Source organism: Gadus macrocephalus, chromosome 11 (genome assembly GCF_031168955.1).
Source record: "Gadus macrocephalus chromosome 11, ASM3116895v1".
Classification (NCBI taxonomy): domain Eukaryota; kingdom Metazoa; phylum Chordata; class Actinopteri; order Gadiformes; family Gadidae; genus Gadus; species Gadus macrocephalus.
The window spans coordinates 11,669,496-11,684,747 of NC_082392.1; the positions used below are offsets into that span (position 1 = coordinate 11,669,496).

Genomic DNA, 15,252 nt, shown 5'->3' on the forward strand with positions numbered 1-15,252 from the left:
GGTGGAGGAAAGGAAAGGGGTGAGATGTGTATGTGGAGGGGAGGAGGAGGAGGAGGGGATAAGATAGGAGAGGAAAATGAGTAAGAGAGGAAAAGGGGGGAGAGGAAGAGAAGGAGGAGAGGAAAGGGGGGGAGGGAGAGGAAGGGGGAGATGGAATGGGGAGGAGGTGATATGCAGGAGGGCAAGTAGAGAAGGGGGTGAGAACATTTGGAGGGACGGAGGAGGAGGATGAGGTTGTGAGAATGAAATAAAAGGAGAGTAGGAAGAGATTGTGTGAATTAGAGAGGGTGGAGGAGAGACAGAGTCCCCGGTGGTTCTCTCAGCTGATTTCCGTCCGCAAACAGCGACATGTGCCGAGTACTGGGTTGATAAAAGGGTCGAAGGTCATTGTCACCAAGACTCCGTTGTCAACTGTCGACCTGATGGACACAGTGATGCACTGTCAGCATAATGGAACCAGTAAATGGTACCGTGTGTTCCTGTGTGTGTGTGTGTGTGTACGTGTTTGCGAGAGAGTGTGTGGCGATTGAAAATGAGTATGTGTGCCTTTGAGAAAGTATGTGCGTGTTCAACTATGGAAATATGACTTGTGGGGCTCCAAACAAAGAGTTTAATCAAACAGGAATTACAGATCCTTTCCCTGTAAACAAGGAAGACACCAGGAATATGAGAAAATGTCATGTTTGTTTTTATCTATATCAAGTCGAAAGATTATTCACTAAGGCCTCAGAAATACAGCATGGAATATAACATAAGAAAAGTGTGCTTCAAAGTATTGCTCCACACATTATGGTCTCCTTCTATTCCCACTAATGTTTCCCAGACTGGTTCAAAGATGAGGGCGTACCAGCATCAGTCTGTATCAAGAGAGAGAGACACCGTACTGCTGTATCCATATTTGGCAGCTCCAAAAGAAAATACTCAGTATTACCAGATGCCTGCGTTGTCGTTTGGTTTATTAATAAAATAAAATAAATCGTTCAGGCAGAGAGAGCGATACTTTAAAGACTCTCTGAAGACATAGGGAGCGAGATCAGAGGCAGAGAAAGAAGGGAGCGATCATCAGATAAATCTGGGGAGGGTTGTAGCCGGGGACAGCTTTATGAAACGTAACGTTAGCCGCACAATAAGGACACTAAATTACTTCTGCGCAATTTGTAATTATTATATTATCTATATTATATTATAATTTTATTATTATTATTATTATTATTATTATTATTATTATTATTATTATTATTATTATTATTATTATATTTACTATTATTACCATACTTACTTATTATTCTTCTACAATTATTCTCTGTTGCTCTCCACAAAAAATTGTACTCTATCTCAAGCAAAACGCGTGCACTCATATCGGTTGTAAGAGACTGATTAAGTATTTTGGAAGCAGTCTCGCCTGGGTGGTTGTTTCCAGGCCATTGGTAGTCTCTTGCCTGTGTCTGATTGGATGTTTCTTTTTGGCCAACATCCAATCAGGTCAAACCTAGGGCACAGACAAGGGTTTTTCGAGAATTGCGGTCTAGAATAAATTGCCTAATAATTAATTAGGGATGATACTAATTATTTTCATCATATGATAATATCGTCATTGAATTATTATTAATACATGTCTATATGTATTATTTCAGTGTATCCATTGCAGTTGTGCATCATTGTAATCTTGAACATGCATTTTTTTCATATTTTTGTTGGAATGAACAACTAACGCAGAAAAGTGTCGTAAAATGTCCACACTACCTGTCAAAAACCCTTCAGTGCGAGGTTGTGGTAATAAAGCTGTATTGTCTGCATTAACGACAACAGTACCAGGAACTACTTTAGGGTTCCCTGTGGTGCTCAGTCTGCAGGCGCTTGGTGCAGGTGTTATCAAATTTGTTCCAACTGTCAGCTGATCCCGGTGTTATTTATGAGCATGTGACAATGGCACATGTGTGTGACCATGTGCACGCACACGTGGACATGCACATGCCCTGTCTCAACCATGCAACCAAATGGGCCTGATCCTGTTCCTTCCTGCCCCCTTTCCTCCCTTTCTCCTCCCCATCCCTCCTCCCTTTCCCCACTCCTCCCCCCTCTCCTCCTCATCCCCTCCCCTCCCCCCCCCCCCCCCCCCCCACCCCCTCCAGATGCGAGGTGTGCTGCCCCCCCCTCTTATCATCACCACCGCCATCATCGCTCCCACCTCCCGCCGTTCCACGCTCCCTCCTACGACGCCCCAGCGCACGAGCGTCCCATCTACGATCGTCCCTCGCACGCCCGTCCTGCCATCGAACGCCCCTCGCACGACCACCCGGTCTACGATCGCCCCACGCAAGACCCTTGGAACCCACGTCTCTGCGTGATCTCCGGAAATCAGCTCTACATGTTGGACCAGGAGGAGGTACCGCTTTTAACATACGAGCAACATGTGTGCACATACGCCTACGCCAGCCACACACAAAAACACACACACACACGCACACACGTCTGCTAGTGAGCTGTGCAATACATGGATACAAGCAGTAATCATACACCAGGATTTGCATGTCCTAGTGTGTGTGTGACAGATAGAGAGAGACAGACACACTCACACACATGCTTGCCGTCGCTGTTGATATGCTGTCGATAAGTATGGACTGATTGAAAAATTGGTAGGCCTAAGTGCATGTGAAAGTGACTTATAGAGGGATATAATGCCCAGCCAAGTATCCATTGAGGACAGTTATGAACATAAAACAACATTTCTCTGAATCAGGTATATAAAGTTAAATTGGTAGTGACAGTCACTGTTACTTTGAAAGTTACTGTAACAATTTGGAGCTCGGACCCAAATGCTGAGACTCAGGAGACAGGGGAGAGGAACTTTGCTTGGCAAGAATGCAGATCCAAAAAAAAGAGTCAACAGTGACGGAATACAGCTATCTTACTTAACAAGCAGACAGACAATACATTACAGCAGACGGGGCCAACAAAAATGAAAATACACAAAGTATAATAAGACACAGGAAACACTGGGGTAATCAGGGAGAACCGGAAACACCTGGTCGGGGAAATTATTATGTTTGTACTTGAATATTCATACGGAAAAGAGCAATGGAATGCTCAGTCAAGTCAGAATTACAAGTCGGAAACTCAAGCAGGATCCATCTTGCACATGTCCACCAACATAAACAAGCTTAAGTTACATCAATATGGTGGTTCACACAGTGAACAAGCAGAATGACCTCATCATACATTTCTACTTTATGTAATATTTGTGTTGTGAAGAGTGATGTGATAACTTTGTAGATGCAATTTCCATTTAGATTCACTGGATTCGTGCTTGATAGAAAATCTTTGCGAGTTTGCGGTACTAATCTAATCCCGTTTCTTTGAAAGTGAGCTAATCTGTCAAATAAACTGCTTTACCAACCAACCAACAAACTTCGGCCATGGCATGTGGCAGGAGCTTTGGCAGTTCTCAGATACTCTTGCCTGAGCTTAGGGGGTTTTGCTTCAAGGGAACTGGTTATGGGGGATGGGCTTTGCTGAGGAAGACCCTACTTGTGTAAGGGAATAATGAAATGCATCAGTGGTTGGGGGATTTGTCCATTATATTCCCAATGAAGTCTAATTATTAGCATGTATTTAGTCTGTAGGCTACTCTGTGAATCATTCCTTAAGATCTCCCATTCTGTCATTATGATTTAAGATCCCAACCCTTTAGTCACATCCACATTATAACCAATGGGTTCTCTTATTTGTTTGTAACCTTCCGCAACATTGGGGAGATGATTCTAAATGGGTCATGGCTGTGTCTGTTATTTCTGCCACCGTTTTCCACACGGCATGAAGGCTTTGCACAAGGGCACTATGTCAGGGGAGAGAGTATTTAACCCTCATTTTAACATTCCCAGTGGGGGGTTGTTCCACCGACTGTATAGTGTGTCAGTGTGTCACTGAGGCATGTGGTTGTCCAACAGATGAGTATTATCTTGTTGGAGTGTGTTCATTGTTATGTTTGTGTCTTTACCTATATGACATGATATAAAGTCAAGACACTAAAGTGACTAATAGGTGAGGCTGAGAACAATCACAATTATCAATAGCAAGATTAACATACAAAAATGTAAATACACTCCGCGCTCAGAATATATTCACATTCACATCTTATGCTGCTAGCAAGAATCAGAAACAGGGAGCTGGCCGGGGGATTGGGTACATCTGGCTGTACCTGTTACTGTCTTTGACATCTCATCCCACTTCTCAGTCCAGGAGGTGGTACTGTATCCTAGCTTTCCCCCCTGACCGCATTTTCCAATTGTGTTCCTTCAGTGGGCCTATATAGAAGAAACCATGCAGTGAAGGAACAATGCCAGAGATCAGCCCTGTCTTCACCACTGCATTCTAACATAAGAAGCATGTTGACAGAAGTTCAGCGTGAACGCACCAAGGCTGCCAATAGCCTCTAATCTCTCAGAGGATCCCAGTGCTCTACTGCGCTCTTAAAGGAGCACGAGGCTAAGGTTAATTAATCAAATGCCTATCCCCGCTTAATTGAGCAGAGAAGGGTGTATAGCTTTGGACTGGGATCGGAGCGGCGGGTAGATGAACCGATAGCTGTCCGCTCCGGATGAGAGGCGTTAAATATTCATGGCTGTCACTCACCTCACGTAGGGAGCGCACTCTCCACTCTCTCTCTCGCACCCTCTGTCTGTCTCTCATCACACTGTCGCTCTCTCTTTCCCTCTCCCTCCTTTTCTCTAAATCCTCTAATGCGTGTCCATCACAATCATTGTCATTAATTTCAGGTCCTTATAAAAAGCATTCAGAGGTCTGAAAATCAGGAGAAACAGTGATGAAGGGCCATCTTCCCTTATTACCGCTCTGTTTCCATATCAGCTGAGCTTAGGCACCCTTCTCTAGCCTTTGCAATCTTCTATCTTAGCACACAGCCTTTCATCCGAGTCTCCAACCCTCATCTCCCTCTATCCATCGCTCTCATGCCGTCCACTCTCATCCCTCTTCGTCAACCGTGTCCTCTTCCTGCTCCATTTCCTCACTCTAGTCTAGTTCCTTCCTCTTCCCCTCCATCCCCACAGCCAGCCCCCTCCCTCTGATACATTTCAAGTCCCACCAGCTCCTCACCCCCCCCCCCCCCCACCCTCCAGGTGTCAACTCCGTCCACACCTAGCTTGTTAACTTTCTTTACTTTTATTCAAATTTTTCTACATCTCGTGTTCTGCTTTGTTTTTTATGCCCGCAACCTCACCTGATAGTCACTTTAAAAGGAAAAAAAGAAAAGAATGACAGAATTAATACATTTAAATGTATTATATTATTATTAAACATCTTCCTTTATAAGGAAGGAAGCACAATGCATCACCGAGAGCCCCACATGGCTGGGGTAAACGGTGGTGACAGATACCGCTAGCAAAGACGTAGTACAAGAACAACATAAAGCCAGCGGGGGTTAATGGGGGAAGAAATGCTAATTCTAGACGCTACGTAACATCGTCAGAATATTACAGATGGTGTATTATATTGCGGCGTATTGGGAAGCTGCATTGTGTTTCCCAGCTGTATGCTGACAATAAAAGCCAGAGATCAGCTGGGGGACGTTTATAGGAGAGGCCAGGTATGTTTGCGTGGCACTGGAACCCATCCCAAATGTCTTACCTCTACCTGGCCCCGAATGGTTGGTATCTGAATTCATCATCAGATGCTTTGAATTGAATATTCTGCTCAGGGACTCAATGGTAATCAAGAGTAAATAGGTTAGATGTGTTGAGTTTTTTGGGGTTATTTAGAACGTGTGTGAAATTTTCTTTCAACAGGTTTGTTATGTCAATAGTTATTGAAGTAACCTTAGAGTCCTCATTGTCTCTGCTAGTTGGTGCTTATGTTAGTCCTCAATGCTGGTTGGTCATTTAGGAATTAGTAAAGGCCAAGATGCAACTATTGTTGCCGAAATGATGCTATAATACAACATTTGTAGTAATGTCACTATTAGAAAGCGTCGTTAACGTAATTGTCGATTACGATTATTTCATAATAATGTAATATCCATAAAGTCCTACCGGTGATTATGGAAATTCAATGTAGGACATCCTAATTTAATCTCCCCTCATTGCTCTCTTTCTCTTGCGCTCTCCATCTGTCTGTCTGTCTGTCTGTCTGTCTGTCTGTCTGTCTGTCTGTCTGTCTGTCTGTCTGTCTGTCTTTCTGTCTGTCTGTCTCCTCTTATACTCCCCTTCCCCATACCTCTCCCTCTCTCGATCTCATCTCCCTTGCTCTCTCTCTTTTCCATCAATCTCTGTGGGGCGACCGGCAGGAGTGCCTGGCTCTCCACAGACCAGCTGTCCCACTCCTCCACTCTCCACTGATATATCCTTTCTCCTAACTCTCTCTGTCTTTCTAACTCTCTCTCTTTCTTCTCTATTTCTCTCGGTGTTCCCTGCTTTACTCTTATCTCACTCTGTTCCCTTAACATTTCCTGACTCTCTCTCTCTTTACTGCTCCTCCCACTCACTCACTCTCTTGCTGTCTCTCTCTCTCTGTGTCTCTCTGTGTCTCTCTGTGTCTCTCTCTCTCTCTCTCTCTCTCTCTCTCTCTCTCTCTCTGTCTCTCTCTCTCTGTCTCTCTCTCTCTCTCTCTCTCTCTCTCTCTCTGTGTCTCTCTCTCTCTCTCTCTCTCTCTCTCTACCTCTCTCTCTCTCTCTCTCTCTCTCTCTCTGTCTCTCTCTCTCTCTGTCTCTCTCTCTCTCTCTCCCCCTCTCTCTTTCCCCTTTCTTTCCCCTTTTCTCTCCTTCCCCTCTCTCTCTTTCCCCTGTACCTCTCTCGTGCCTCTCTCCTCCTCGTCCCTCTGCTCCCTGATAGAGAGGGAAGGCCGTCACAGGGCTGACCCAGCTTGGTGAGCTCCACCGTGGGGAGCTCCTCCGTGGGGAGCAGCAGCGGCTCGGTCTGCCCTCTTCCTTCCCGGCCCTGTGTATATAATGGGTCTCCGCATAAGGCCAGGGAGGGTCTCCATCTCCATCGTGTTGTCTGCTATAGCTACACAGTGGATACCCTGGTGTTGGTCCTTCGAGGACCCTGAAGCCTCTATCTGTCTGACAGTGTGGTTTGGATCGTGATGTCCCTGTCTAACTGACAGGTGGCGATGTTGAGAACAGGGGGACAAGAGGGTTATATATGTGTATTGGTGCTCAAATGTTGCTGATGCATAGGCATTTTGTATGGAGTGCCAGGCGATCTTAACAAATCATCCGCAGAATAAAGATGTGGTGCATTGTAGCAAATAGCAATGGTTAATGATGAACTGCACATTACATCTGCTACCACCCAATGTGTTGATCACACTCAGAGATTAGTAGTAGTTTGCTCATGGCTATGAATGATAAGGAAGTAGTGTTAGTTTAAATATACAGGACCTCTATGATGACTTAAAAATAATTTATGCATTTATTTAATTGCTAAATTTGACTATCAAATATTTACCCTTGAGGCGTCCTCAATTGGGCAACCAACCCGGAGGTTAGGAACCAGTGAAGTAAGCAGTGGAGCTTCGTTCTTCTGATGGTTTTGGTTTGGTACAGGGGTACAACGGTGGCAAACAAAGAAAAGTGTACGGTACATACATACATGTAGTTGAACATAAACTGCATATATTTAAGGTCGTAGTCGATTGCAAGGTGTTGAGTGCCCTAGTGGGGTATTCATATTTAATATCCCTGTGAGAAAGTTAAAGGAGATGACTTGAGTGAGAAATTCAGCATCTCAGGGGCTTTCATTAAATATTCATTCAGATATTCGGGCATTCTGTATCAACCCTTACTTCACCCCATCCTATCCCCATAACAGGTAGAATGCATGTAATGCCAGCGTTCTGCCTGTAGGGGGACCAGGAGAGCTGGCAGTGGTGACTGCCCGCCGCGGCGCCGCCCACTCTCCTCTTCCTCTGTGCGGATCTGAAGTGACATAGCTTTGGGTGCCAGCACCGTATCCATCCAGTGATGTGACCAGTAGCAGGTCTGTTGTGCTGGAGTTACGTAACAGACCACCGGTGTGCTTATCTTGCTTGCATTAACATGCTGTCACCCACTGCAACACACACACATACACAAACATAATCAGAGAAAACCACATTAGAAGTTCAGCCTGATAATTCATATCGTGGGTGACTGACTACAGAATGTATCTCTTATGCCGCGTTTCCACTGCAGGGTGCGGAACGGATCGGATCGCAAAGGGGCGGTAGGGAGGGGGCAGTATAGCCCAGCTCAGTTCCGAGGTCGCGTTTCCACTGCCGACAGTACCCTTGGTGGTAGGCCGGATGTCAATCGCCGCGGCAACTACGTAAACAACGTCTTCCTCCGCAAGAATGCAGACGAACGTCTCCACCTCCTTGTTCGCCCAAGCAAGCTTTTTACGCGACATGTTAATTGTAAAGAATAATACCTCGAGGCTACTGTTTGTTTGTTTTTATCACCGCGTCACCCGGAAGTCACGATACTGTCGACCAATCAACGGAGGGGGGGTGTAGCTAGAATTCCAGGGTACCCTTTCAGGCGTCTGGTCTCGTTTTGGGTACCGCAACGGAGGAGTCCCTAGAATGGGGTCGGAACGGGTACGGCAAAGTCCGGGTCACGCCCACTTTTGGCGGTGGAAACGCGATCCGACCCGCACCTTTGCGATCCGATCCGTTCCGCACCCTGCAGTGGAAATGCGCCATTATGATGCTAGCGGAAAAGACATTGCCCCGAATTTAAGTCTGTGTTTTCTTTATAATGAAGGGGAAGTCATGTATTTGGGAGTCAACAGCAGGTGTGTATCAAGCCCGGAGCTTGTGTTCTACTCCCAATGATTCAAGTGGTTGAACTTGATAACAGATACATTCAGAGTAATTTTACACATGCATGCTTCTACAAAATGATTCCTGAGGGACCATGGTGGTGGCACAGTGGCGCTGTGGGAAGCGCTAATGCTAATCACAGCGGGAACAGAATGTCCGGGGTTCAACACATAGGGGGGAGGGGAGGGTCTTTCCGTGCAAAGTTTTGTTCTGCTGGATGCTTTGGTATCATCCTACAGCCAAATACAGTACAGAATGGGCTACTTGGGATCAAACAGTGTTCATCGTGTTTGGATTACTAGCAAGTCAGGCTGCTACACAAACGACCATGCTAAGCGTGCTATCATGGTGCTGCTGTGAAAGAGCCTCCGTGGGCATAGCCAGGATGCATAAAAGTGTAATGAAACTAAAGCCATGCAGGTTGAGGAAATACCAGCAGCGGGGTGAACGTTAGACATCCTTGAGGCGTTTTCAACATCTTCACCTGTTTATACAAAGTGTGTGCCTGACATTTCACTAACCATGGTTCGCATTTCCAGTACATTTTAGAAAGACATTTCTAAAAGGTCACACTTAAACGGCCTTAATCTCAGTGAGTTGATTAACGGCCCATGTGCAGGGGGTCGAGTTACAAAGTTCTGCGGTGCCTAACAGATTCCCAGCGACGGAGGAAAACGCCTACAAGCCGAGCGCGCTGGTGGTCCGGACCAGCGTTCATTCATCACGTTCATTAAAACACAATGTGGTCTGTGGGACATGACAGTTACAGGCAGTTTGAACTTTTGAGAATACATCTTAAAATCGGTGATAATTACCAGTCGAACCCCTTTGAAATGTCTTTGTTGTTTGAAGAGAATGCTCTGTAACGATTGTAAGGTACGGTTGTAAGTTACAATTTGGCTATGCTGTGAACTTTTCGACTCAAGTTTTTTAAAAAGTCAGTATTAACAGTAATATTACCTCCTAATGAGCTTTTTAATGTATATTGATCCATTCAAATGGGCAATTACAATTTTCATTAAAGGCGACACTGTTCAGCTACCATTACCTTTTCAGGGTGTAATGAAATTCACTTTTCATACTATTAACCTGCCACAGTTTATCCTCTCATTCATTCTTTAATATGTATTTGAATGGGATTTAAAGCAATTACAGCCAGGACAGTGAAGACAAGGAGAACAGAGCTTTGAAAGATACATATCAGGATAGGATCGCAGGTGGGGGTCAAACCTGTGGGGTTAACGCCCTTGTAAAGGCTAGGTGAGCCACCAAACAGCTATACCTGTGGACCGCTATAGACATTTCTTCAGTTGGGCTCTTGCTGTGGTGTTGTCTTTTTTCTCTTCTCATTGTGTTGTCTTGTATGCTGTTGCTTTTATGGGTTGTGTGGCTCATAACTGTTCGACTGGCAGTTTTTTGTCTGTGTGTGTGTGTGTATGTGTGTGTGTGTGTGTGTGTGTGTGTATGCGTGCATGCGTGTGTGTGTGTGTGTGTGTGTTGGAGGGTGGAACATCTGTGGATGTCTGACAGGACATTCATGAGTCTGAAGGACACTCCGGCCTTCTGGCCAGCACAGTGTGTGTGTGTGTGTGTGTGTGTGTGTGTGTGTGTGTGTGTGTGTGTGTGTGTGTGTGTGTGTGTAAATCGACTGTGCGTGATGTTTTCTTTCTGTCTGTGCATGTCTCCCTCTTTCAGGTAATTTAGAGGAATTGATCTGGGTATCACATTGTGTGTCAGAGTCTGTGTTTTAGAGTTTAAAGTGTGTATGCATGTGTCTGTTTGTGTAAGAGTGCCTTTGTGTTGGAAACAGAATCAGACAGCCAGGGTCTGTTTGATCACTGCTTGGTTTAGCAGGAATGTATTGAACACCTGCTACTTCACCACCTACATGTACCCAAACACACATGCACGCACACAAATGCAAACACAAATTTGCGCACACACACACACACACACACACACCCATACACCCACACACACACACATCAAGACACACCGGCCCACCACCACGTTCAGTTCCTCTCCACAGCTGGGTGAGGGGGCGGGGGGGCTGGCAGCAGCAGCATATGGACCAGGTAACATGGACCGATGCCCAGCCAGAACACCATTCTCCACCCCCCACCAAGCACTCCTCCACAGTGCTTTGGAATGTCTGCATGACTACGTCTGCTTCTGCTAGCCCGGGATGGACACACACCAGGGTGGTCGACATCAACTTTATGATGTGTTAAAAAAGCAATGAAAATGGACTCCCCCGATTCAATTGACTTGAAGCAATAGGAGGACATTTATAGACTGAGACTGAACCCCGGGCTGCAATTAAGTGTATACACTCAGTTGCACCCCTGGAGTTCCGGTCCACAGTTAATCGGCAGTGGGTAGTGGGTCCAGAGTGGACAGGGGGTCCGCAGTGGGCAGTGGGCAGTGGGTAGTGGGCAGTGGGTAGTGGGTAGTGGGTCTTGAGTGGACAGGGGGTCCACAGTGGGCAGTGGGTCGGCAGTGGGCAGTGGACAGTGGGTAGGCAGTGGGTCTGCACTGGGTCTGCTCTTGGTCCACACTGGGTCCGCACTGGGTCTGCCCTGGGTCTGCACTGGGTCCGTACTGGGTCTGCACTGGGTCCGTACTGGGTCCGTACTGGGTCTGCACTGGGTCTGCACTGGGTCTGCACTGGGTCCGTACTGGGTCCGCACTGGGTCTGCACTGGGTCTGCACTGGGGCCGCACTGGGTCCGCACTGGGTCTGCACTGGGTCCGTACTGGGTCTGCACTGGGTCCGTACTGGGTCTGCACTGGGTCCGTACTGGGTCCGTACTGGCACCAGCAGTGCAGAAGTGAATTCCTTCATGGTGCCTTCGTGTTCATTTCTGACGATGGACAAGAAGACCTAGAACCATTAAGGTGAAAATGGCTATTTTGAATCAGATTTGGTCATTTCCTCATGAGCATTCTTGAGAGCAATGCTGTGCATGCCAGCTGCCACCTACTCGTATGAATATCCCAGTGATCAAATATATATGTAAAGGCACTAGATGTGTGAGAACGCTTCACGTCAACGCTTCAGTTGACCTAATCATCATCAGAATGGCCAAATATGCGATATTCAAACATTTTAAAATATTCCAGTATTACTTTGACATCTTAATAGTTTTAGAATGGTTTTAATAATTAAAGTATTTAGCGGCTATTCCAATTTTTGAGTGTGAATGAGTTTAAAAGATACCAAAAGACCTACAAAAAATAATGTATTGTTTATTTAGTCAACATGAATAGAACAGGTACCAATGTATTGCATTTCATAGCAATCTGTACCCCAAAAATAGCGCCTGTGCGATTTAACACCGGGTAAATAGCAACAGTCCTGCGGTGGAATTTATTCAAAACTGTGCACAATGTTCAAACCAGCTTTTTGCTTTGTGATAAGTGGCAGTAGTTGTTTTCTCATACTGTGGAAATCGTGTTTGGAAACTTTTTGGCTGCATTGAAGCCCTGTCGTAACCAAGTCGAACTCGGATGAGTGGATCTGAAAGCCAGTTACACTACATTGTTGTTTTACTATTTTGCGTTATTCAAATAACACATATGTATTATCAATTGATCCCCTTTAGAAAAAGATCAGTTGATAAAAACTTGATTTTGCAGCAGAGGTTTCCTGCCTTTACAGACAGAGAAAGAGACGCAACCATGAATCGATTTGATTTTTCGTATATTATATATATTCGTAAGGTTTCTTAACTAATCTTCAAATATTTGGTGAAGCCTGAAATTATGAATTCAGGCTTGCCCTGGGAATTGGAATTTCTGACACTTACATGTAGTAGCATTAACATAAATATAAGTAAATTACAGATTTATGAGATTGCAATATCAAATTGATTATCTATATTGACTACATGACTGAATGTAAATGCTCATGTTTTAGGACGAACAACTAGTTGGTACGCTTACGATGTCCCCCAATGACAGGTGTTATGTGAGTTAATGCTAGCTAACAGGTTAACAATTTTCCAATGGCTGTAGCCTTTTTCACAAGGACCTTCTCTTAAAGTGGGCCAGTTGTGGTCCTGTCCCACTGCAACCTAGTCTTCATCCTCTACCATCCTTTCAAACATCTATTATTGTGTCTCTCTTTCCTCTACATTAATCAATCCCTTTATCCAGTTCATGTTTCCCTTCCTACTCTAGCTATTTTTTCCTCAGTCACTACCCCACTGATTCAATTTTATATACATTTTGTATACTTTTTTCTCTCCTTGCTCTCCATCTTCACATTATCATGTCTTGCTCTTCTTCCCTTCACACATCCCTCCTCTTCTCTTACCTTGTCTCATATCTCTCTCTCTCTCTCTCTCTCTCTCTCTCTCTCTCTCTCTCTCTCTCTCTCTCTCTCTCTCTCTCTCTCTCTCACTCTCACACTCTCACACTCTCACACTCTCACACTCTCACACTCTCTCTCTCTCTCTCTCTCTATAGGCGCTTTATCGCTTTTTATTGAGTCTACCTTATGTCTTCTGTCGTTCAGGCTCTCAGGCTTCAGAGTAGCTTATAGTTTTCATGGCAGGATTCTTATCAATCCTCATTAAAATTATATTATTTCAATCAAGTTCGTTACGGCCATTGCAGACGTTTAAAACCCCTTCTCGAAGAACAATTAACAACCATAAATAGAAATCGATAGGGGGGCCAGAATGGTCTATCACGATTGGACTTGAATAAATAACAAAAACACAACAGGAAATCAGCAATCTACATCAGGTAGATGTGTTTTTGATCATAAATCAATTGTTTGAACAATAGCTCTCAGTAATTACCAACACAAGCTCAGTTGGGTATTCACGGTTCGCTCCAACGGCCTCCTGCTGGTTTTGTATACCGTGAGCCTTCCAGCCTTCCCTGCTAAGTGCCAGGCTGCTGGATGTGGTTATGGCGGGAGGTGCTGGCAGCAGCCATGGTCATGGCCAGGTATTGGTGTGTATGTTAGTTGGATCCTGTCTGGTTTGTGAAGAGCTTCCAATAAAACAATGAGGACTACCAGATTTGGTTGGTTTAGGTAAAAATTTGGTAATGCGATTAGAATTTGTTATTTGTAATCGTTTAATTCTTCAAATAGGCTTATAGTTCATATTCAGTCAAGACTGTGGCATGTTAGAACTGCGTGCACTGGATTGTGGGAAGCTCAACCGATGAAGAAGACCTGAATGTTTGCCATTACCGATCTTTTTTTAGGCAGCAAAGCACCATTTTTACATTTGATTTCAAGCACAATCTTGACATCTTCGTGCTGTATCACGCCCTGATTAGACAGTATTTTAATCTGTTTCGGAGACGTCCCCCATCACAACAACAGCTGTGGTCTCCAATCCTCATGGCCAAACCCCCTAACCAATCAAACACTGCCACGCGTAAGCTCCAACATTTAAAACCACAGTAGTCTCCGGCCCCCCATCGGGACGGACTTGTGGGCAGTTTGGTTTGCCGGTTGGGAGATTCTCAAGGATGGGGTGGAAAGGTGACAAGAGAGAGGAGCTTAACAGACTCCAACAATGGTGGTGATGAGAGGAGATAATTTTCTCATCAAGTAGATGTCATTTTGGTAAATTACCATCTTTGAGTACTGTAATTGGCCATTACTAAAAAGATTAGTGAAACATACAAAATATTAAACAAAATTCATAACTTGCTGGTAATTTCACCCCACTCTGCTTTGACTTCTATTCCAGCTGGGTTTTATAACTGGCACTTTATGTTGTGGTTGGTGTTGCTCGCCTGAGAAGGGAAGAGGAGGAAACGCATCCTTCAACCGACAGAAGAAAATAAAACACACTCAACATGTAATCTGCAACCTTCTCACAAGCATTTAGGAAAAAAGCAATCCTTGTTTCTCTTCACCATGGCAACGGCAGTACTGAACTGTCAACCTCCACAGGGATGCAAACGAAACATTTACTCACCGGTGAAATCGCTATCCTTCCCTAATTAACATGGAGAAGAATTTGGGAGGAGATTATGTATAATCTCTGTGTCTTTTCTAATCCTTTCCCCTCCTCCTTCTCTGCTACACTTATCCATAGAGACCGAGCTGGCACACGGCAGCGTTATGTAATCGCTCGGGCTCATTGTCTTGTCAATTAATAACCCTGTGAAGCAAAATGGCCTGCGCAGAGGTACAAAATGATAGACGCTCCGGATCAATGGGCCACTTGAATGGTTCGCTTAAACCCAAGCTAACTGTATTCATCGGGAGTAAAGCGCATTCAATTAGCCATCCACACTTCATGGTCGGAGCGGCACTGTTGATCCAATGCTGGCCCGCTGATTCTCTCTATTTGAGCACGCAGAGGAAAGAGCCAAGACTGACCTCATGCAGTTCCATCATCTTGTTATTATTTTAAAAGACAGTACGGCCACTGTGCTTGACATGGAAACACTGTTGTTCATCTCA

General features: G+C 45.0%; 1 protein-coding gene across 5 annotated transcripts in view; it reads left to right on the forward strand.

The window, feature by feature from the left end:
• syngap1b (synaptic Ras GTPase activating protein 1b) overlaps positions 1-15,252 on the forward strand; it is a 108,800-nt gene that overhangs the window by 24,595 nt on the left and 68,953 nt on the right. For all 5 annotated transcript variants that reach the window (XM_060064500.1, XM_060064504.1, XM_060064501.1 and 2 more), the window contains exon 2: positions 2,133-2,386. In XM_060064500.1, coding sequence (XP_059920483.1) covers positions 2,133-2,386 — 254 coding nt within the window. The remainder of the gene's footprint in view (positions 1-2,132; positions 2,387-15,252) is intronic.